Source organism: Zootoca vivipara, chromosome 2 (genome assembly GCF_965207765.1).
Source record: "Zootoca vivipara chromosome 2, rZooViv2.hap1.1, whole genome shotgun sequence".
NCBI classification, from domain to species: Eukaryota; Metazoa; Chordata; class Lepidosauria; order Squamata; family Lacertidae; genus Zootoca; species Zootoca vivipara.
This window is the reverse complement of record NC_142584.1, coordinates 41,329,295-41,350,751: the sequence shown is the minus strand read 5'-3', so window position 1 is coordinate 41,350,751 and position 21,457 is coordinate 41,329,295. Positions and strand designations below refer to the sequence as shown.

At 43.6% G+C, this 21,457-nt stretch overlaps 1 protein-coding gene and 1 non-coding gene across 3 annotated transcripts in view; both read left to right on the top strand.

Moving 5' to 3' along the window:
- TNPO2 (transportin 2) overlaps positions 1 to 21,457 on the top strand; it is a 32,793-nt gene that overhangs the window by 2,963 nt on the left and 8,373 nt on the right. For both annotated transcript variants that reach the window (XM_035104910.3, XM_060271746.2), the window contains exons 3-18: positions 215 to 290; positions 1,842 to 1,991; positions 2,700 to 2,806; positions 5,847 to 5,980; positions 7,537 to 7,618; positions 8,874 to 8,996; positions 9,372 to 9,490; positions 11,110 to 11,170; positions 12,058 to 12,226; positions 13,183 to 13,335; positions 13,482 to 13,707; positions 14,358 to 14,529; positions 16,314 to 16,400; positions 16,783 to 16,890; positions 17,553 to 17,711; positions 19,837 to 19,924. In XM_035104910.3, the coding sequence (XP_034960801.1) occupies positions 215 to 290; positions 1,842 to 1,991; positions 2,700 to 2,806; positions 5,847 to 5,980; positions 7,537 to 7,618; positions 8,874 to 8,996; positions 9,372 to 9,490; positions 11,110 to 11,170; positions 12,058 to 12,226; positions 13,183 to 13,335; positions 13,482 to 13,707; positions 14,358 to 14,529; positions 16,314 to 16,400; positions 16,783 to 16,890; positions 17,553 to 17,711; positions 19,837 to 19,924 (2,014 nt within the window). The remainder of the gene's footprint in view (positions 1 to 214; positions 291 to 1,841; positions 1,992 to 2,699; positions 2,807 to 5,846; positions 5,981 to 7,536; positions 7,619 to 8,873; positions 8,997 to 9,371; positions 9,491 to 11,109; positions 11,171 to 12,057; positions 12,227 to 13,182; positions 13,336 to 13,481; positions 13,708 to 14,357; positions 14,530 to 16,313; positions 16,401 to 16,782; positions 16,891 to 17,552; positions 17,712 to 19,836; positions 19,925 to 21,457) is intronic.
- LOC118081650 (small nucleolar RNA SNORD41) lies at positions 14,100 to 14,170 on the top strand. Its single transcript, XR_004692117.1, has one exon. It is a non-coding gene; the product is annotated as a small nucleolar RNA SNORD41 (small nucleolar RNA).

The window sequence follows — 21,457 nt, the reverse complement described above, 5'->3', positions numbered from 1 at the left end:
TATATGCTTGGGAATGTGAGCAGGAATAGGTGCCTTAGTTTGGAAACTATATTGGCTCAGTATTGTATGAGAATTTGGGTTCCTTGAAGAGAAGAGTTCAACATTTTTAGCACAAGAACAATTGAAAAAATCAGTAAAATTATTATGTGTAGAGTCTTGAAAACCCTTTATTAGTAGAAAATTTTAAGAATTGATTCTTTAACAAATGTTACAGAAATTGAAGCAGCTGAACCAGTTTCCTGATTTCAATAACTACTTGATATTTGTGTTGACACGGCTGAAATCTGAGGGTATGTCCATTAAATCTGTCACGATGAAAGTTTGAGAAAAACGCAGTGGTATCTGTCTTTATTGTATAATATCAAGGATTTAACTGCTAATTTAGAATTATGGCAGAATAATGCATTTGCTTGATTGATACCCGTTTTGCTTCAGAAAGTACTATCTGGTGTAGAGGTTGAAAAGGGTTCCCTGTCCCTTTGGTACTGAACTAGTAATTGTTTTTATTCTCTGTTCTGCCTTGCTATGAAAAGTGAGTCAAATTCTAGCAAGGAATTCAACTGTCAGAACGTCTGTCTTTTGCCAGCTACTGCTTATCAGACATTGATAATCTTCATCTTTTTTTACAATGGGGATTATATTGCTTTCTTTTGGTGGGAGGAGTGCAGAAAGAATGTAAGGATTAATGTAAGTTTGGTTTTGGATGTTTGTGTGTGTATGTATATATATAATGAAAGGGTCTGCGCGGGGGGGGGGGGGTAGGAATGCAAGCCGATTGTAAACACACAGATGACCAGTGAGGGACCTTGTAGATAAAGATAAAGGTGCTCTGTTTCTATGATGACCAGATGTGTCCAGTTTTTAACTGCTTTTTAGCCATGCCCAAAGAAATGAAATTATTTGGATCACTACATATCCTGTGCTCTGTAAGCTCCTGTAAATCAGCTGATAGACAGGATTGTGCAACAAGGCTTTGTAGGTACTTTGGATGAGCTGGTGGGCGGTGCCTGCAAGTCACCTTTTGGCCCAGCTGTGGCTTGGTGAAGATGTGGCTTGGCGAAGATGACCTCTTGGGAAAAATGGTGAGGCCTGGTAGGCCTAAATAGGCCTATGGGCTGAAGTCTCTCCACTGCTGGATTTTAGGGGGGACAGGTCCTACAGAAGCATCCCATTGCAACTCACTTTGGCCAGGGGGGTAGAAGAGTGCTACTGTGAGTGTGTCTGAATAGAAATAGCATACCTGCAGCATATCCAGGTGTCAACAAATGAGGATCATAAAAATTTAATTGCAACAAAGTGGAGCATTATTTTTATTCCCATACAGTTCTAAAAATGCTAAGGAACCACAGTATGTAGTATTGGGGGGGGGGGGGGAATGCATAACGCTTGTTCAGATCTAGTGAATGGAAATAATCCACATCAATGTAACAAAATCTGTATCAAACTTCCTTAAGAGCTTTATGGGTCAACCAGTGCCTGTGTGTGAGTGGAATGAACTTTGGCTCACACTATGGAACTAACATCTCTCCTGCACATGCCAAAAACCTGCTGCAAGGGGTTTTATATAAAGCACAATAGAAATGATGTAAATATCTAAAATGCTTGTACAAGATAGGTGTGGAAGAAGTTCATGAGTAACATCCTATTGAATGATTGCATTACTGCTTTAGTTCATGATAATCAAGGAATATCTAGTGATCCTCATTTCCCCCCTGCATCTCTGCTCAGGTAACCATTATTACTGTGGGGCTGGGTTTTTTGTGTTTTTTTTGTACCTTCCTGTGTACAGTATACTGGGTCTTAGAGAATTAATTTCTTTCCCCCAAAATCTTTCTAAACAGATGAGCCAACTCGTTCTCTGAGTGGTTTGATCCTGAAAAATAATGTGAAGGCTCATTACCAGAGCTTCCCCCAACCTGTTGCTGAGTTCATTAAGCAAGAATGTCTTAACAACATTGGGGATGCTTCCTCTCTTATTAGAGCTACCATTGGTGAGTACTGGAGAAAGGGTGGCAGGGATTGGGGGAAGCATGTGTTTGTGTTTTTTCAAGGAAGTTGAAAGTGTTTTCCTGAGTAGTGTTTGTATTCCTACACTGGGCAAAGCATTTGCAGGGTGGGAAGAGAGTTACATTAGTGTTTTAAGTGCTGTTTATATTCTCAATGAGAGATAAGTCTCTTAATAGCAGATGCTGCTCTTACTTGCAGTTAATTCAAGTAAGTGAGTGGGAATTGTACTAACTTTTTGAGTAGGTGCATATATAAATAGTAGATGATGCTCATGAACATGGTGAAGCAAGCTGAGTGTAGAGGTGGGAAGGTTGACATAGGACTATGATGGGCGGTGAAGGGTGTCTGTCTCGTAGCAAATATGCGTGTGTAAGCTGCAAAGTATTCTCTTTTTTCCTGTTTCTTGACTTCCTCAAACCAAATAAGCAAAATATACATGCTTGTGGGAAGGACATACACAATTAACTTTTGAATTACTTAGAGATACCAACTGTTGCTTGCTTTCTAAGACTGATAGGTGTCAGTGAGTTCAGTACGATTGGTAGAAGCATCTCGTAGAGCCTAGTTTGGGTCCGAAGTATTAAATTCTGTTGCTTTTGAAAGTTCAAGGGAGAGTCGTTGGGTACAAGAAGTTAAACTGGGCTTGTGATGTGATGTGATGTTGAAATGCAGCCTGTTCTTTCTCTTGGTAGGTATTCTTATTACCACCATTGCTTCCAAAGGGGAGCTGCAGATGTGGCCAGAACTTCTGCCCCAACTTTGCAACCTGCTCAACTCTGAGGACTACAATACATGTGAAGTGAGTTTAATTGCAATAGGTTAATAATTGATAATAGGCAACAAGATTGTGTAAGTAATTGTGCTAGAATTTATAGTCTTGGGAGTCTCATGTGGGAAAAGAAGCTATAGAGTATGTGCTCTATATAAGAGTGTGTTCCAATTTTTGTTAGCATGACTGGCTATAGCACAGCAATCTTGTACCACAACTTACTACTGTAATGTAATTTGCATCCCAATCCTATGCATGTCTACTCTGATGTAAGTCTCATAGAGTCACAGGTAAGAGACTGCTACTCTGTTGGTTCTCCTGAATCTCTCAGCAGCTTTCGGTACTGTTGACCATGGTATCCTTCTGGACCATTTCTCAGGGTTAGGCTTAAGAGACAGCTTTATATGGGTTCTCATCCTTTCTGGGGGTATAGCTCCAGAAGGTGGTCCCGGAGAACTTCTGCTGTACCCCATGGCTGTTGGTTTAAGGGTCCATTTTGTCCCACTTCTGTTTGACACCTACATGAAATTGTTGGGAGAGGTCATGTGGGGGGTTGGGCTACAGTGTCATCGGTATGCAAATTATGTCCAGTTCTACCTCTTATTTCCATCTTCTGATCCTAGGGAGGCTGTTGAAATTCTGAACTGGTGTTTGGAGGTGATTCTGGGGTGGCTGAGGGTGAACAAAGCTCAAGCTAAATCCACATAAGACATGGGTACTATAGGTAGGGTGGTTCTCCAGAAGCTGGTTTACAACTGCTTCTAGATGGAGTTGCATTGCTAAGTGTGCAGGTTGAGCACTGTCGTGGCCTTAGCCCTGGCTGGGAAAGCTCAGGTGGCAGTGGTATCCAGGAATATGCTTTACAAGCTAGACTGGTATGCCAGCTTGCAGTCCTAGCTGGACAAACTGGGCCGTGGCTGAGTTATTCATGCTCTAGTCATATCTGGCTTGGACTGCTGCAATATGTTCTTTGTGAAGATGTCATTAAAGCCTATTCAGAAACTTCAGCTGGTCCAGAATGTGACTGACTGAGTTCTGCTAAGAGCTAGGCATTTGGCTCATGTAACACCATTACTGTACCAGCAGTATTGGTTACTGAAGCATTTCTGAGCCCAGTTAAAGTGCTGGTTATATCCTTTATGTTGATTACAACCATTAAACAGAAGTACAAAATATAAAGTAGTACAAAATTAGTATAGTAGAACCAATTATGCGTTATTAAAACTGAGAAGCTAAGAACTAACCATCTTTACAAATCTAAGAAATATTACAGATATATTGCCAACTGTTCAGTAATTGATTTATTAGACCATTTAAAGAAGATTCTCTTAAGGAGCTAAATTATGCTTTCGATAACCCCTTGATAACATCTATAGTAGAAGAACCCATGATAGACTGTTTTCAAAGGACTGAACCTATCCTTCAAGGGACCATTGGCAAATCTCATGCCTAGGATCATAAGAGGGTAAACAGTGCCAACAAAACTGTTCTTCTGTATTTGGTAGTTAGAAAGTTTAGATCAGGGGTTGTGATCAGTGTTTGAAATTCACCAGGTGCCAGGAACATTTTGCACCTGGCTATTGGCCACTTGCATCCAAGTGAAGATGCCCAGACACCAGGATGGAGGTGCATGTCTGGGGATCCTTGGATCTTGACTGTTTTCACACAATAGCAACATGTTCTGTAGAATTCTATTTGTTTTATTCCATGTGCACAATCAGAATGAATTTAAGCAAAAAGTCATATTGAAAAATACAACTTTGAAGCTGTCTGACCCCCAAATGGCAACTAACCCTGGTTCAAGGAGCCATTTGGCACCTAGCTTAAATATCTGAGTTTGTAACACTGGTTGTGATCTTTAAAACCTTAAATGGTTTGGATCCCATATATTTGAAAGTCTGCCTACACCTGTACCAACCTACTCACTGTTTGAGTTCAGCATTGGAGGCCCTTCTTGCTTGCCCCACACCAAGAGTAATTAAATTGGTTAGTATGAGAGAGCAACAGAGAGCACATTTTCCATCGTGGCCCCACAGCTTTGGAATTCTTTGCCAGTTGGGTTCCACCAGACTATTAACACTGTGCAGACCTTTTGGAAAGATCTGAAAACCTGCCCTTTTTCAGTGGCTTTTATTTGAAAGAGTTTTATTGAATTTTGCCACTGTGTTGGCTGTTGATTTTGTTGGTTACTGGTTTGTTTTAATATATAATTATATATTAGTATAGTGTTTCTATTGGAAGCCTCTTTCCAATAGAAGGAGTGTTTTGAGAGAGAGTTAGTTTACTCTTGAAGGAGGTATGTTAATATAGTAATACAATGAAATTGTGTGTGTGTGTGTGTGTGTAGGAGCATATCCTTAAGTGGTTAAATGTGAATTTTAAGACGTTTTTATTAAATAAAACTGTTTATTACTAGGTGGCTATTCACCTAGCCTGAGAGTTGTAATTTTCATATGACATAAGTGTTCTTGCTGTGCACAATGGCATCCAAATAGCACTGCTGCTCCACTGTTATTGTCATGCACCAATTTGTCATTAACCCAGTAAGAACCCTGAATTAATCTGGGTGGATAAGGTAGGGTGTATGAAAAGGGAGCAATTTTGAGCTGTGTTCTAAGGGTGAGGTCAGAGATTATTAATCTATAGCCAATTTCCTTTTCAACTTGAAATTGAAACTTGAAGTTCCCCACCCTGTTCCAGGAATATTCTAGCCCCCAGCCAAACCTGCCGCCATCATTTTTTCTTTAGATAGGCTTTTTCTCTTTAAAAACAATCCTATTGCTACATCTCTTGTAGCATCCCTAGCTATTTAGGCAATTAGTTGGCATATATCAGACTGTTGCGTAGGAAGTCTGGCTGAGGGTAGGAGGACAACACGTTCTTTCAAATTGGCAGTCTGTCACTTAGATGGCTTTCCTTTGGCATAGACCTCCAAATGAATGCAGCTCATGCCAGAAGAGCAATTTGAGCATTGAAAGTCTAGCTACCATTGTCAGATATAAATGCTCAGATGCACTTTGCCGGTTTCCTAACCTCACATATTTGGTGGCGACTATTTCTATTTCTCTAGGGAGCTTTTGGTGCCTTACAGAAGATCTGTGAAGATTCTGCTGAGCTCCTGGACAGTGATGCTCTCAACCGGCCTCTAAATGTTATGATTCCAAAGTTCCTCCAGTTTTTCAAGCATTGCAGCCCCAAGATTAGGTATGTAGCGGCTATGCTACTGATTCTTGTCCTGTGCTCCAAAAATTGAGAAGGATGTGCTCTTGTTGAATATTGTACATGTGGTGGAGTTGCCCTCCTTATGCAGGCTAAAGAATGGTTTGACAGACTTGGCCAAATTGCAAAATTGTCATGTAAAGAAAGGTTTATTGTAAGGTGGCATCCTTTACTTTTGGAAGTGTGGTTGATAGCTGTATACTGTATATAATTTAATTTTTTATTGTAAATAGATTTTCTATTTGTATGCAGTCCTTATCAGGCCCGGCTCTAGGTGCACTCCCGGTGGTGCGGGGCGCCAGGGCACCGGGCCGGCAAGGGGGGGCGCTGCACGACGAAGCCGTGCTGCGAGGGCGGGGGCGCCAGAGCGATCTCCACGCCTCAGCGCCAGGGCGCCTGACCTGCTCGAGACAGCCCTGGTCCTTATTGTAGTAATAATAAAACATAACTGGCCAAAAACCCCACAAACAAATAATTGACTAAGAAGCATAATGGCTTAGTTCAGACATGAGTCAAATAGGGCATGATTGATTAGACTTTGGGGCCTAGTTCTTGTGCCCACATCCCCCTTCCTCTACCCCAGTGTTTCTCAACCAGTGTGCCTCCAGATGTTTTGGGACTACAACTCCCATCATCCCTAGCTAGCAAGACCAGAGGTCAGGAATGATGGGAGTTGTAGTCCCAAAACATCTGGAGGCACACTGGTTGAGAAACACTGCTCTACCCCACCTTCTTCCTTTCTTGCATCAGAATATTTGCAGGGTTAATTAACCCACAGTTTCCAGTTATAACTGAATCTCTGCCTGTAAACCAAAATATGAAAGCCTAATCTGATGCTGGTTTCATGTCCTGAATTGTAATTGATTAAACTGCACTTTTCATGTTGAGATGTAATTGGAAACTGGCTTAATAAACCCTGGGAGTATTGGATTCCAGAGTAATGGGGAGGAAGCACATGGGCAAAAGGCTTGTTCTTGGCCAGATAGATAGATAGATAAATCTGTCTTAACCAGTCCTACGTCTCCAGTAATTCAGTTCCAATTAGAGATGGAAATGTAAAAGGCAATAAAATGTTCCCTATCCTGCCAACCCATTAATTGAGGTCTATGGGGGAAGCCCTGTTGTTGGTCCCACCAGTGAATCTGGCCAATGCAATGGTGACTTGTGAAAGGACCTTTTTCATAGCAGTGCCCCAATTGTGTAACTACCTCCCTGGACAAGTGCATCTGTCCCATGCATTGTTGGCATTTAAATGCAGAAGTCATATATATTGCTCAGGCCTTTGGCACATGAATGTCTGCTGCAATCTTGGTTGCTGGCTTCTGCATTTGATTTTTAATGAGGTGTTGTATAGGTGGTTTCAAGTCAGAAATTAAAATTGACACAAATGTTGAATTTTGGCTTGTTTACACTGCAAAACTGTTCCTTGGTACCTAGAAAAAACTGCAATTAAGCTAACAGAATGCATTGATGTTCACTTATTGGAGGTAAGTAGCAATTGCTTGGTCAAGTGGTTTCAGCTGTCTTTACTGTCTCTTTAGGTCCCATGCTATTGCATGTGTTAACCAGTTCATCATGGAAAGGGCCCAGGCCTTGATGGATAACATAGACACCTTCATTGAGGTGAGATGGATTTCTCTTGTCCAGTGGTGGTTCTTGAAAGCTGGAGCATCACAGTCCATGACTGTTTGTTTATTAGGCACAGAGTTATGGGACTTAATACCTGTAAGGGATGCTCTTGATGTTAGCTGGTCTACCAAGACATTCTTGAATGTTTGCCACTGACCTCTGTGCATTTATAGATCCTGCATAATGTTCTAGGGTATACACTAGTTCACTCATTGCCCTCGCCAGACCCCTTTGGCCTCATTGTTGCCCTAAGAACAAAGTGCTTTACTGAAAGTGCTCCCCTGTAGCTGCATAGTGGCAGGGAAAGTTGACTGGAGCAGTTGAGCAGTTTTTCAGAGAAATGTATCCATAATTTGTTGATCAACCTCCTTGAGGAAACACCTAATATGATCCTAGAAATTCCTGAATTCCCCAGATCACAGTTTGCCTAGCACAATGACTTTGAATCTTCTCAACTGTTTGCTCATTTTAATGTATTTTATTTTTTTAGGCCAGTTTTTCCTCTGCAGCCCTAGTAATATCTGCATTTTGCCACCTTTTGTAAATGTAGGGAGTGCCAGATCTTAAAGTTTTTGTCCAGTCTTAATAAGATTTTTTTAAAAAAGGGAAGATAAGGATTTTTAACACTTGCATCCTAAGCTTTCTCTGTCTCAGTGACTTCTTTCTACTGCAGTAACATATCCATGGCCAGAGGCAGCCTTAGGAAATACAGGCTCCAGTACAGAGAGAAAGGTATCTGGTTCTTAACACCAACATACTCCTTCGCTTCAGGCCTAGTCAAACATAGTATGGCCCTAGCTTATGCTTCCTGAGACCAATGTTTCTGTTGTATTGTGCTACCTCTGCACTTGCATATGTGCAGGCAGTGTCTGTAAAAACCTCAAAATGTTCATAGGCTAGAACATATAGTTGGTCCTCTCTACTTCGTATGCTTTTTGGTTGTGTTCAGTCTTCTATACACCAATTGTCTACTAACTGTGTGTCATTTTGTTACCACACCTCCACTTGCCAAAAATACTAAGCTTGCAGAGAACCTAAGAGTTCACATGCAAAATAAGCACATTTGTGTATTTATTGGCACAAGAGCCCTGAGCATAATGCTTCTCTGCTGTCTGGCCAAGCTGCAGCAAGTCTAGCAGAACCATCTCTGTGTTGGAAGGCACTGGTTTGTGCCCGTTGAAGGGGATGGTGTTTGATTCTTAGCCAAATTCTTTTGTGTGTGAATGTTAACTCTGCCTGCTCTTGGCAGCACCTGTTTGCTCTGGCAGTAGATGAAGATCCTGAGGTTCGAAAGAATGTTTGCCGAGCACTGGTGATGCTGCTAGAGGTGCGGATTGATCGACTGATCCCTCACATGCATAGTATCATCCAGGTAAGAGTCTTATTTCTACGGAGCAGGTCCTCTTAAAATGCTGCCTTGTCTTTGTTTGTTTCAGCCACTAGGACTCTAAATGATATATCTAGAAGTGCCACCAAGTCTGCCTGAAGGTGATGGGAGCTGATTTGGCATTTCATCTCTTGGTAGCATTCCATGTTAGTGGGTCAATACTGTGACTGAGTAGGCATAATTATGCCACTTGTTCGGTGGAGGGTTTACTTCATGAATTGATGCCACTGACCTGGCAGGTCAAAGCAAAATGCTGCTGCATTTTGATGGTAAACGTCATCACTCTGTGAGACAGGTGCAGCAAAGGCAGTAGCTGTCTCTGAGCCAAAGTTACATGTTGGTCCTCTTGTTTCCTTCCAGTACATGTTACAGAGGACCCAGGATAGTGATGAGAATGTGGCGCTGGAAGCGTGTGAATTCTGGTTGACCCTGGCTGAACAACCCATCTGCAAGGAAGTGCTCTCTTCACACCTGGTGCAGTGAGTAGCTTTGCCTCTGCAGTACTAGCATTCTAAGTTGCATGCTTTGAAGCCCAGGTTTACTTTGCTTCCTGGTTGACTTAAGTCAGGGGTCCCCAGACTTACCGGCGTTTGGGCCGGTTCCCACCGCGCCGATCGCGCGGTGGGCCGGAGGACGGGGGAGCGCGCGCCTGTGCGGGCCGGCGGGCGGGGGAGTGCGCTTCCAGGGTGGAAAAAGCGCCGAAAATCTGTTGTGCGCATGCGTATGGGCCTCCCCCGACCCGGAGGTGCACCAGAAATGACCTCTTCTGGGTCGGGAGAGGCCCATACGCATGCGCACAAAGGATTTGGGGCGCTTTTTCCCTGACCCGGAAGAGCGCTGCCGCGCTGCGCGCCATAAGGGCAGCGGGGGTCGTCGCGGGCCGGATTGGCAGGCCAATTGGGCCGCATCCGGCCCCCGGGCCGTAGTCTGGGGACCCCTGACTTAAGTCATGGCTAGGGGCTGCCACCCCTGCTTGCTCCATTCACCAACCCTTTTCTTGATCCTCCACCAATCCAATTCCTCCTTCCTTTACACCTGACCAATCTCCATCCCTTTAGACCTTAGCCCCACCCCCTTTTAAGGGAAGGGGAGATGCTTTAGCAAACTATTCTGAAGCACCTTCCCCACTTCGTTAAATAGCTCATCTGGGCCACCTGCCACCCATGCTGCTTGCCTGCTTGATGTTCTTTCACCATGCTGGCTGCCATGCAAAATGCAGCATGACAAGCAGCCTTACATTTTTATGTATATTGTGCATTTGTACATGTGTATTGTACATTTTTTATGTACAATAGGGCAGTGAGACTCCTGGATATCTTAGACTTAATAGATTTGAAGGGGCTTGGGCATCTGCATGTCCATTCTCCATGCGCATGGTATTATTGCATGTTTCTTCGGCTGTAGCTTTGTGCAAAAACAAATTAAGACAAAAGCTGGCATGTTGCTAAGCTAGTTTTGCTCAGCTGAGCTTTATCTTTACTTTCATATTTTAAGCATATATGCTTATAGTCTATCTAGTGAATCTAGTACAGTACAGGGCTCTTCCAAGTTAGAGATGTAGAGCCCTTCAACATTCCTTCAGTTCTGTTTTTTCTGCAGTTCATCATTACTGCAAAGTTGGGGAGAATTGCCAGATACGTGCAGTATGACTGAGCATTCAGAGCTGGGACAGAAAGGGATTTTTAAAATGGAAGAGGAGTTCAAGGGAAAGGTGGCTGCTATGGAGTTGCTGTGCATACTTGTTGCGTGCCCAGAGTACCTGTTTCTCTTTCCAACTTGGCAGCAGAGAATAGCATTTTGTGCTAGCCACAACTTTGTGGGCGTGGGATTGCATAGATTATAAATTACTGTTGGGCTTTTTCTTTCTGGCAGTAGTGGCACTTACTCTAAGCAGTGTGTAAATGCTTGCTTGCTGCAAGGAAATCTGCATTGTAGGGGGCATTATCTGAAAAGTCAGAAGCTCCTGAAATGCCACCTCCACATGCACAAAGACATTACTGCTCCTATTTGGCAATGATTAACTTCAGCACTTACTGTGGTCTACGTCATTCTTGCCCCAGAACCCAGTTGGTGAATCACTTTTTCTCCTCCTTAACAGATTGATTCCAATTTTGGTGAACGGAATGAAGTATTCTGAAATTGACATCATATTGTTAAAGGTATTTGTTTCCAACTTAGCATTTAATATAATATATATTTCCACCTTCTGGGTTTTACATTCCTCAGCCGCAACCTGTTTACTGAGCATAACAAGTGAAAAGGATTCTGTGTTGTATTATCTAGAATTTCATTCATCTTTACACCACTCTTGCTGCTGACCATCCTTACAGGCACAGTGCATGGCAGTATGGTTGGCAAATCTTCCACAACAAGGAAACTTTGCCCTTTCAGTTCTGATAGTTGAGGAGCCTCATTCCATTCCTTGTCCTATTCCTAAAATTGAGCATACTGAGAGTCTACCCATCCCCTTCATATATAGCTGGCATTTTAAATGTACTAGTTGTTCTACTGAAGCTGGGTCTGTGGTGCTGAGGGCTTTCACTGGAACTTCTGCAAGTTCCATCATGAGCCGCACCTATATGCTGACTGAATATGTCTTTATAAGGAAAGTTCTTCCTAAGATTACAGACTAGGGTTATGGGTTTGATCAGCTGAGTTAAAACACTTTTTCTGAGTTTCTTGGCTCCAAAATACCCCTAGTGACTTTAACTATGTTTTGCCCCATTTAGTATAAGTCAGGGCCAGTCTCACTTTTCCCAAGTCAGTGGGCAAGCACATGCATTCTTGGAAATGATGCATAACCTTCAGCCTGACAACTGTGATGGGTTTTTGTATTCGTCCTGTCTGATCCATGGATGCATGATGTGAAGAGTCCCAAGAGGACTGGAAGGTATTGTTCTTTACCAGGGTTTATTTTGGCATTAAGTAACATTCTATCCCGCCCAGAACAAGAAATATATTGTACTGTTTTGCAAGAGCTCATTTCCCTGGCAGAAGAGACACAGTATTAAATGGCCTTCCATGTGCTCCCTCTACTCAATATCAGGGTGATGTGGAAGAGGACGAAGCCATCCCTGACAGTGAGCAGGATATCAAGCCTCGTTTCCACAAATCACGCACGGTTACCCTGCAGCATGAGGAGGAACGGTTACAGGATGATGAAGATGGAGAGGATGAGGATGATGACGATGACACGCTATCTGACTGGAATCTGAGTGAGTAGGGGAAGAGTTGGGCAGTGCTTTTGAGATGGGAAAGTGCCAACTATAAGGGTGCCTGGAGCTAGTAGAGTGGAGCATTGGGCACTTAACTGACATGATACCATTCCTTTTCATTTGTGATGGTATGGGGCAAATGCCTCTGAATACCAATTGCTGGGAATCACAGTTGGGCAAAGTGTTGTTGTGCTTATATCCTGCTTGTAGACTGTCCTCAAGCATCTGATTGGCCACTGTGAGAACAGGATGTTGGACAAGATGGGCCATTGGCCTGATTCTTCAGACTCTTATGTGGGAAGAAGATACACACCAAAGGAGCTTATTCATTGGTCCAATTTGTTTTTTGTTAAAAAGATAGTCCTTCTTGTTGCTGGACTTGCACAGCTTGGGGTTTTCTTACCCCCTAAGAGATATTTTCTTCCTTGCATGTTTATCCTAAAGTGGGTGCTTTTTTCCTGCTTGTCTCTTCCCTAAAAGACTCTCTGTTCCCAAAGAGTTTACTCTGTGCAATGCATAGGGAGTCACTTTATGCTGGAAAGCAGGATCAAATAGCGGCCAAGACTCCACTCACCAGATTTGTCAGTCACCTCTGCCTTATGACCATCTGTGGCATAAGGAGGAATGAAATCCAGCTGGGAGGTCTGGAGTGGAACCAATTGTACCCCAGAGCAGTGAGGCTCATATTCAGCCCCAAACATAAACAGTGCAAGTTCTGGAATGCAAAGAAACAACAATAAGGCACTCCAAAGTTCCTCCTGTGTTCTTTTGCAGCTGTGGTTTTATTTGTCTTGTACCTGTCTGTTATCAGTTGAATGACAGTTGGGCAAGACTGACCCAGAACAACTTTGCAGGCCAAATTGGGAGACCTTATGGGCCTAATTTGGCTCATGGACCAGAGCTTTCCTACTGGTGTTCTGTGCAGATTCTACCACATAGCCCCATGTCTCCTACAGGAAAATGCTCTGCTGCTGCCCTCGATGTCTTGGCCAATGTCTTCAGAGATGAGCTCCTCCCACACCTGCTCCCGCTGCTCAAGGGGCTACTCTTCCACCCCGAGTGGGTCATCAAGGAGTCAGGAATCCTCGTTCTAGGGGCCATTGCTGAAGGTGAGTTCTATAATTGTATCACTTAAACCAGCGGTTTGAATTTTGCAAAAAGGGGAAGGCATTGGCAGCAACTTCATGTGAACAAGAATTGGCAGCCCTCTGATATGCCTAGAAAGTATGCTGAACGTATTTTCTTGCATTTCTAGGCTGCATGCAGGGCATGGTTCCCTACCTCCCTGAATTGATTCCCCACTTGATCCAATGTCTCTCTGACAAGAAGGCCCTAGTGCGCTCCATTGCCTGCTGGACCCTGAGCCGTTATGCCCACTGGGTTGTGAGCCAACCCCCAGACATGTATCTCAAGCCTCTGATGACAGAGCTGCTCAAACGGATTCTTGACAGCAACAAGAGAGTACAGGAGGCTGCTTGCAGGTAACCTCCTCATGGCATCATTTCACTTGATGCACATTTGAACAAGTGTGTTTATCAAAATTGTGTGAGCGCAGAGGGCCTGAATATACTTCTCTTCTGATGGTTCCTTGCAATCTATGGCCATTTCTGCTTGAATGTAGAGTGTTTCCCAGGGTGCTTTTGCAGAATCTTGGTCTGTTATGGTTAAGCATTTGAGTTGGGTAAAACGAAACACAGAAGCTATGACTATCTAGATCAGGTATAATGTGTGAAAATTTAAGAGTACCTTAAAATTGATGCACATCTTGAGACCTTGTTCCTAGCTTAGAACCAGACTAGATTCTAGAGTATCTCTGAGCCACAGATCTTCCCTTCTTAGACTCCTCGTCTCTCCTGCACCCTTCAGGTTTTCTCTGGATGTGATGAAGAACTTGAAATTTGAGCTCTGCAATGATAGTTCATATATTCGTACTGTCTGACCCAGAGAAATTCCCTTATGCTTCAGATCAAAGAGTGGCATAGGGTTATAGTTGACTCTTGTGCTGATCTCTTAAGTGCCCAGGATAGAAATTATCCAGGCATCTGTGGATTTCAATCTTTCCAGCTTCTGGTGCTGCTTTCACTTTGGTCATGCCCACCACTTTTTTCTTTTCTTATAACCTTAATTTTAGTGCATTTGCCACCCTTGAAGAAGAGGCCTGCACAGAGCTTGTCCCATACCTCAGCTTCATTCTGGATACTTTGGTTTTTGCATTTGGGAAATACCAGCACAAGAACCTGCTGATCCTGTATGATGCAATTGGCACCTTGGCTGATTCTGTTGGGCACCACCTCAACCAGCCGGTATGTGCATTCTTCTTTTTGGCATTAACAGTGGAAACTGCTAGCATTTAATCACCATGGCTGGTTGTGTCCTTTTACCTCTTCTCATTAGGGTGAAATACTGTCAGCATAATCTTAAACTAATTATTGAATGCAGGGCAGTCCAAATACGTGAATGTTTTTCCTTCATTAGTGTGATGAACAAAACCCACTGTAGTTTAACTACATGTACACCACATGTAATCCCTCTCCTCGATAAACCTTGATTGGTGGTACATTCGGAGACCTGAAGCAAAAAAGGTACCCTATTCCAAGAGATAGTATAAGAATCTAATTGACTGTCAAAATTGTTTCCTTGGTGCTAAGATAGTGCAGGTGGAAGGTCTAGAGAAGGGAAGCCCAGAAATGTTTATTTCACTGTTGTTGAGGCTGTGTGTGTACTACTTTATATTTAAAGTTGTTGTTTTTTTTACAATCGATCAGTATATAAATTGGATAATTTTATAAATTAAAATTACTACTGATAGGAAGAGCATATAATAAAAGGGCAGTGTGCCATAGTGGATAAAGTGAGGAACTAGGGTTCATATCCTCACTCAGCCACAAAGCTCACTGGATGAACCTGTTATAGGTAGGTGGCCGTGTTGGTCTGACGTAGTCCAAACAAAAAATTAAAAAATTCCTTCCAGTAGCACCTTAGAGACCAACTAAGTTTGTCATAGGTATGAGCTTTCGTGTGCATGCAGACTTCTTCAGATACGATGAACCTGGATGAACCTGGCCACTCTTGCCAATCTCAGAGTTTTTGTGAAAATAAAATGGAGAGGGAGGAACCATATAGGCTGCCTTTTGCCCCTTGGAGGAAAGTCAAGTTATAAACATAGCAAATAAATACAACTCGGCAGAAGAGCATTCTTTCTATGGAGACAATCCCACACTCAATCTTGGAAATCTCAAATTAAAGGATCTCTGGTGGCGCGGCCAATTAAAACAAAGTCGGTAGCTCTCCAGGGTCTTGGGAAGAGCAGACAGTATTTGGTTAGGTGAACCCAGTGGTCTGACTTGATACAAGGCAGCATTGTAGTTCCATATATGATTAGGGAAAACTACTTGGTGGAACTGTTATGAGACAATTTTCCATTTTTTTCTACTTTGTATTATTGACTACAGAATAAAGTAGTGTTGTGATGTGAGCCTTAACTTGAAATAAGGTACATCAGTGATTTCTATGATGCTGTGACACTGCAAAAAGTTACTTTAGTGTCATGCAGGTAGAAGTTGTTACAGGTTCCTTTGCTATTATGCAACTGTAAGTCTGTAAACGCTAGTGAGGTAAAATACTAATCTTGTGCTGCTTCTACACAAATAATTATTGGTAAAAGGCAAAGAAATGTCAAGCACACATACTTAGTAGTCTTATTTGTCAAGCATAATATTGTTTTTCCTACTGATGCTGTTTGTGCTTTTTCGTATTTGGTATAAATGCTGCTATTTATCAAGCCCTAGTCCTTTTTGCTTCTCCAGACAAAATTATTTTTCTCTGAAATAATACCCCGGTCAGAGTGGTTGGGAAACACTCAGAAGTCTGGTTCTTTGGAATTATAGTAGTAGTCCTGGTCTGACAGGATCTGCACAGTGAGCCCAGAAACAGTGATGACCAATGAAAATACAAGACATTCGAATCCTGAAACTACATGTTGAGTGTTTTTCAGTTCTGAAGTATTCTGGGCTCGCTTTGTGATATTGGCAGTGGCTGGGACTACAGCATGATCATAACTGGTCATAACGGGTCTTCTCTTACCCAGGAATATATCCAAAAACTGATGCCACCGCTGATACAGAAGTGGAATGAGCTAAAGGATGAAGACAAAGATCTTTTCCCTCTCTTAGAAGTAAGTGGCCAGCCATTAACTTTGGTGGGCTCTAATGCTTCAGTTGAAAGAACTAAGCTCTATTGGGCATAATTACAATGCTGCTCTGAGTCTAAGGCAATGCCCCCCCTTTCTGACAGGAAGTATATTTAAGCAAAAAATGTACTGTTGCATGTTGAGAAATATAGACATTTTGGTTCCTGGGCAGGCTCCTTGTCCTTAATGTACAATTCTAGCTGCTTGAAATAAACACATGAAAGGGGCAAATTGTTCCTTGTGCCTTTCATGACTCAGCTAAGTGGTTTTGTGTTAAATGGTTTCAGTGATAATAAGGGCAAGACAATGTGCATGCCAGGTGGTCCTCCATGCATGTCTTTTGAGTTGCTATCTGTTATTTCTACAGTGTTTGTCATCTGTAGCAACTGCACTCCAAAGCGGCTTCCTCCCATACTGTGAACCTGTCTACCAGCGTTGTGTGACACTTGTGCAGAAGACCCTTGCCCAAGCCATGGTAGGATAGGCTGTTGTCTTTTGGTTTTGCTTTTTTAACTATGCTGTATATAACACTTATAGGACGCGGGTGGCACTGTGGGTTAAAGCACAGAGCCCAGGGCTTGCCGGTCAGCAGTGCGAATCCCCGCAACGGGGTGAGCTCCCGTTGCTTGGTCCCAGCTCCTGCCCACCTAGCAGTTCGAAAGCAGGTCAAAGTACAAGTAGATAAATAGGTACTGCTCCGGCGGGAAGGTAAACAGCGTTTCCGTGCGCTGCTCTGGTTCACCAGAAAGCGGTTTAGTCATGCTGGCCACATGAACCGGAAGCTGTACGCTGGCTCCCTCGGCCAGTAAAGTGAGATGAGCGCCGCAACCCCAGAGTTGTCCACGACTGGACCTAATGGTCAGGGGTCCCTTTACCTTTTTTTATATAACACTTAAGTGTTGGAAAACTGGGTGCCTGTTGAACAGAGAAGGGGATCACATGTGGGCGAATTAACCATCACTGACAGTAACAAAAGCTAGCATTAAGCATCATATGAGCCTCCCATTGGCTAGGCAACTGAAACTTACCCTTTGCTTTAACAGCACAAGTGTTCCTGTTCAAACTGTTGCTCAGTGAAGCTTGTTGGGGCTTCGTGTTTTCTTTGAGGTAAATGGTTCTCTGTTCTCAAATTCGTAGATGTATAGTCAGCACCCAGACCAATATGAGGCTCCTGATAAAGATTTCATGATCGTTGCTCTTGACTTGCTGAGTGGATTGGCTGAAGGTCTGGGATGTCACGTGGAGCAGCTTGTGGCCCGGAGCAATATCATGACTCTCCTGTTCCAGTGCATGCAGGTGGGTGAGAGAGTCCTGCGTTCAATGTGTAATGACTGCTTTAGGCCAGTTCATAGGTTCTGGGACCCTGGGATTCTCAGTCCCAGCCAAGAACTTGAATTCAGAGGACTTGAGATTAGGCTCACCATTTGTTTTCCAAAATTTAGACTAATGTTAATAAAGCTTACTTTACAAGTAAGCTAGAGAAGTAAGAGCTAGAAAACAATAAGATGAGAATTAGCAGACAAAAGCACTGTATCATCAATGCCTCTATGTCAATGGGAAGAAATCAGGTTTTGAGGGTGGTGTGGATGATGTATTCTACATCATGTGTTGTTCTACACTTGAGAATTATAGGCTGAGTAAATTATTGAATATGATAGGGCACTGGATAGATAGTGAGAAACTAAGTGGGGAAAATAAGTTAGAAATAATTGTAGCAGAAGCTGCAAGAATAATTGGGTGAATCCAAAGAGTAAAAAACAACAACCCTGGAGCAGAGAGCAAGAGTGTGCCTTTCAAAAGGATGTTGGACTAGGATGTTAATGCATTATGTGTTGTAAGAAGAGGTGGGGGGGAAACATCAGTTGCAAGGTTTCCCTGACTTAAGAGCCTCCTGCTATCCTGGGAAGCAGAGCTAGACAGAACCAGCAATGGATAGTCCTGTTCTGTGGTATTTCTGAGAGGGTCTGTGCCTATTAACAGCCAAATTCCTTCCATCTGCACAAGGCTCCTTCGTAATTATTTTAACAGGGAAGGAGAGTCTTTTATGAGAGACCTGTTGAGTGCAGATCCAGAAAAAGTAATGATTAGTGAATAAATAAGTTTGCATCCAAATTTAATCTCATATCCTGGATCTTGCACATCTACTTTGTTTTCCCTCTATCACTTACAAGTGAGGACCCACCATTATGTCAGACTGAGAGACACAGCAGTAGGCCTGGGCGATATATATTGATATATTGCCCAGGACCGGTATGTGGGAGCAGACCATGATGACAGCTTCACTCAGTGATATATTGCTGGTGAAAATGTCACCGCTCTTGAGTCCCCAGCACGCTGAGGGAGCTGGAGGCAGAGGGACACAAGCGGCAATGGTTTCACCAGCAATATACCACTGGCGAAAGCGCCATTGCACTCTGCCTGGGCAGAATCAAGCTGAATCGGTGAGGTGCCGATACAGCTTGCTCCTTCCTCCACTGCTTTAAACTGCTTGGCTGAGAAGCACACTGCTGCCCTCGCCTCAGCCAAGCAGTTTTACAGAGCTCCCAACCGGCCACGGGCTCACATGAGCCAGCAGTGGGATGAGGGCTCCATTAAAGTGCTTCCCCTCCCCAGTTGAGAGAGCCCCAACCCGCTCCTGCTTGCACGCAAGGAGGAGTGGGAGCAGGGCTGGGAAGCACGAAGTCTGCCCTTCCCAGCCGAGAGATCCCCAACCCCACCTGACTGCCTTCTCCGGGAGGGTGTGCTGCGCCTTTCCTTCCGGAAAGACAGAGCCCACCCTCCCGTTGGAAGGCAGCCAGGCGGTGTAGGGACTCTTTGATGCCGCTGGTGGGCCCAGCGCTCACTAGCAGCCCCTCTCTGCAAGGCACGAATAGGGTGGCTTTGTACCCTGCACCTTGCAGACTTCGCCCAGGAGGGTGAGCTGCATCATTCCTCCTGAGGTGAACGACCCCCCACCAGAGGAAAGAGACAGCGCACCTGCACAGGCGAAGGCAGTCAAACACAGAGCCTGATAGGTTCCCACCTTGCCAGCAAAGGCAGAAGGAGCTTAGCCAAGGAGCCCCAAGGTCCTTGCTGCTCCAGCACAAGTAGCAGGGGACTCGGGACTGGCTCTGCTGGGGGCAGGAGCCTTTCCGCCCCCTGGTTGAGCAGCAGGCTGGGGCCAGCTGTATTGGCCACAACCCATGAGGTGCTGGGGTGAAAGTGCCTCAGCTCCTACGATGAGAGCTGTGGCAGTTTCACCCAGCATCTCGCCGATTGGGGCCAATGCACCTTTTTTCAACATCGCGGTATATCACCAAACCGCGATGTTTGGCTGGTGATACACTGTGATGTTGAAAACCCAACATCACCCAGCCCTACACTGCAATCTAAATGGTGCACACAACACTGTCCCTTCTAAACTACCTTGCTCTCCCTGTAGGACACCATGCCAGAGGTTCGGCAGAGCTCATTTGCACTCCTAGGAGACCTTACCAAAGCCTGTTTCATGCATGTCAAGCCATGCATTGGTAGGTACCTGTTGAGTTCTTGTTGTGTGACCTTATGTTTCTTGGCATGATAGTAGAGATATTTGTGTTAATACTGTTTTTAATCCCAGGGTCTGAGAAGGGACCAAGATAGCTGCTAGCAGTTATAATAGCTCTCAAGTGGTAACAGATTTTTGTATATCTTGTATCTGGAGGAAGAAGCTTATCTGCCTTGGCTTTATTTTATGAAAAATAAAATAATGCTGTTATGGCCTTGTGTAGTAGTTTAGAGGGGGCATAGCTAAGTTGTAGAGCTCATGCTTTACATGCAGAAAGTCCTAGTTTTAATCACTGGTGCACAAAACAAAGACTAACCAGCAGGTATTTTCCTGGCAGATTAGCCTCACAGACGCTGCTGGGTTTAAGTCTGTTTAGCAGCCCAGGCAGGAAACCTCATTGATTACTTTGAATCCTCTTCCTCTTCCTTCCTGTCTTGGTATCTTGTTTTAACTGCCAGTCCAGACAGACATTCTTTCTCCTTCTCTGTCCTTTGTGCTTGCTGATTGCTTCCATCTTTTTTGTCAACCCCCTTTCCGTGTTTTCTTAGGGAATCTTCGTAAGGCTCTCTCCATCTTGACTACTCAAACCCCTGGCCTCTGTTCCCATATGATTGCTAATGTTCAAAGTAGTTTCATCACATTAGTCAGAAATGTGACGGATTTAAATACCTTGTCAGTTCAGGGCAATCTCTACATTTTTCAGAAAGACAAAGTAATCCTCAGAATAGATCTGTCCTACATTCCTAAGGTGAGCTCCACCTTCCATAGGTCACAAGAACTGAACCTCCTCTCCTTTTGCCATCTCAAAAGCTATATAGAAGCACTAGATGAAATACAAATTGAGAGAAAAAAATCAGTAAGTGGTCCTAAACAACAGCTGTCAGCCACAGAGACAATTCAGGGCTAGATGATCCAATGGTATGATTATAGCCAGAAATTTGCTATCGGTATCAGGACTAAGAAGGAAAATATCCAGAGGTACTGTAGTAGTCATGTGTTTTATTTAGAAAAAGATCAGTGCTTAAAGTTTTACAACTCTTTTCAAGGGTACTTTCCATTTTCAGCTCCGTTCAGAGAGAACAGGTTCTTTTTCTTCACTCTCCTAGATTTATTGCTGCTATTGAGACATGTTGACAATGATACTTAACACTGAATGTTTCCCTACTTTTAAAATTGTTTCAGTACTGTCACTGTTAGCTCTGGATAGGGAATGAGTGCAACTTACAAGGCTACTTAGTCAAAGGCTAGTGTATATGACAGGATGTGTGCAAGGAGCCATCTGGCTTCTACATCTAATGTAGTTCTGATGACTGAGATTCAGGTATTGCCAGTATATGAGTGGAGGAAATTGATGGACCAGATATGTACCCTTTCTCATTTTGGTTTTGAATGCAGCATAGATTCAAGACTCAGTATTCTGATACAGCACCTTGCAGCTAAGGGCTATGGGTACATTATTTTCTCAGATGTATCTGGGTGAAAATATATTCCCTCTTGTCCAATCAGACTGCAGTGC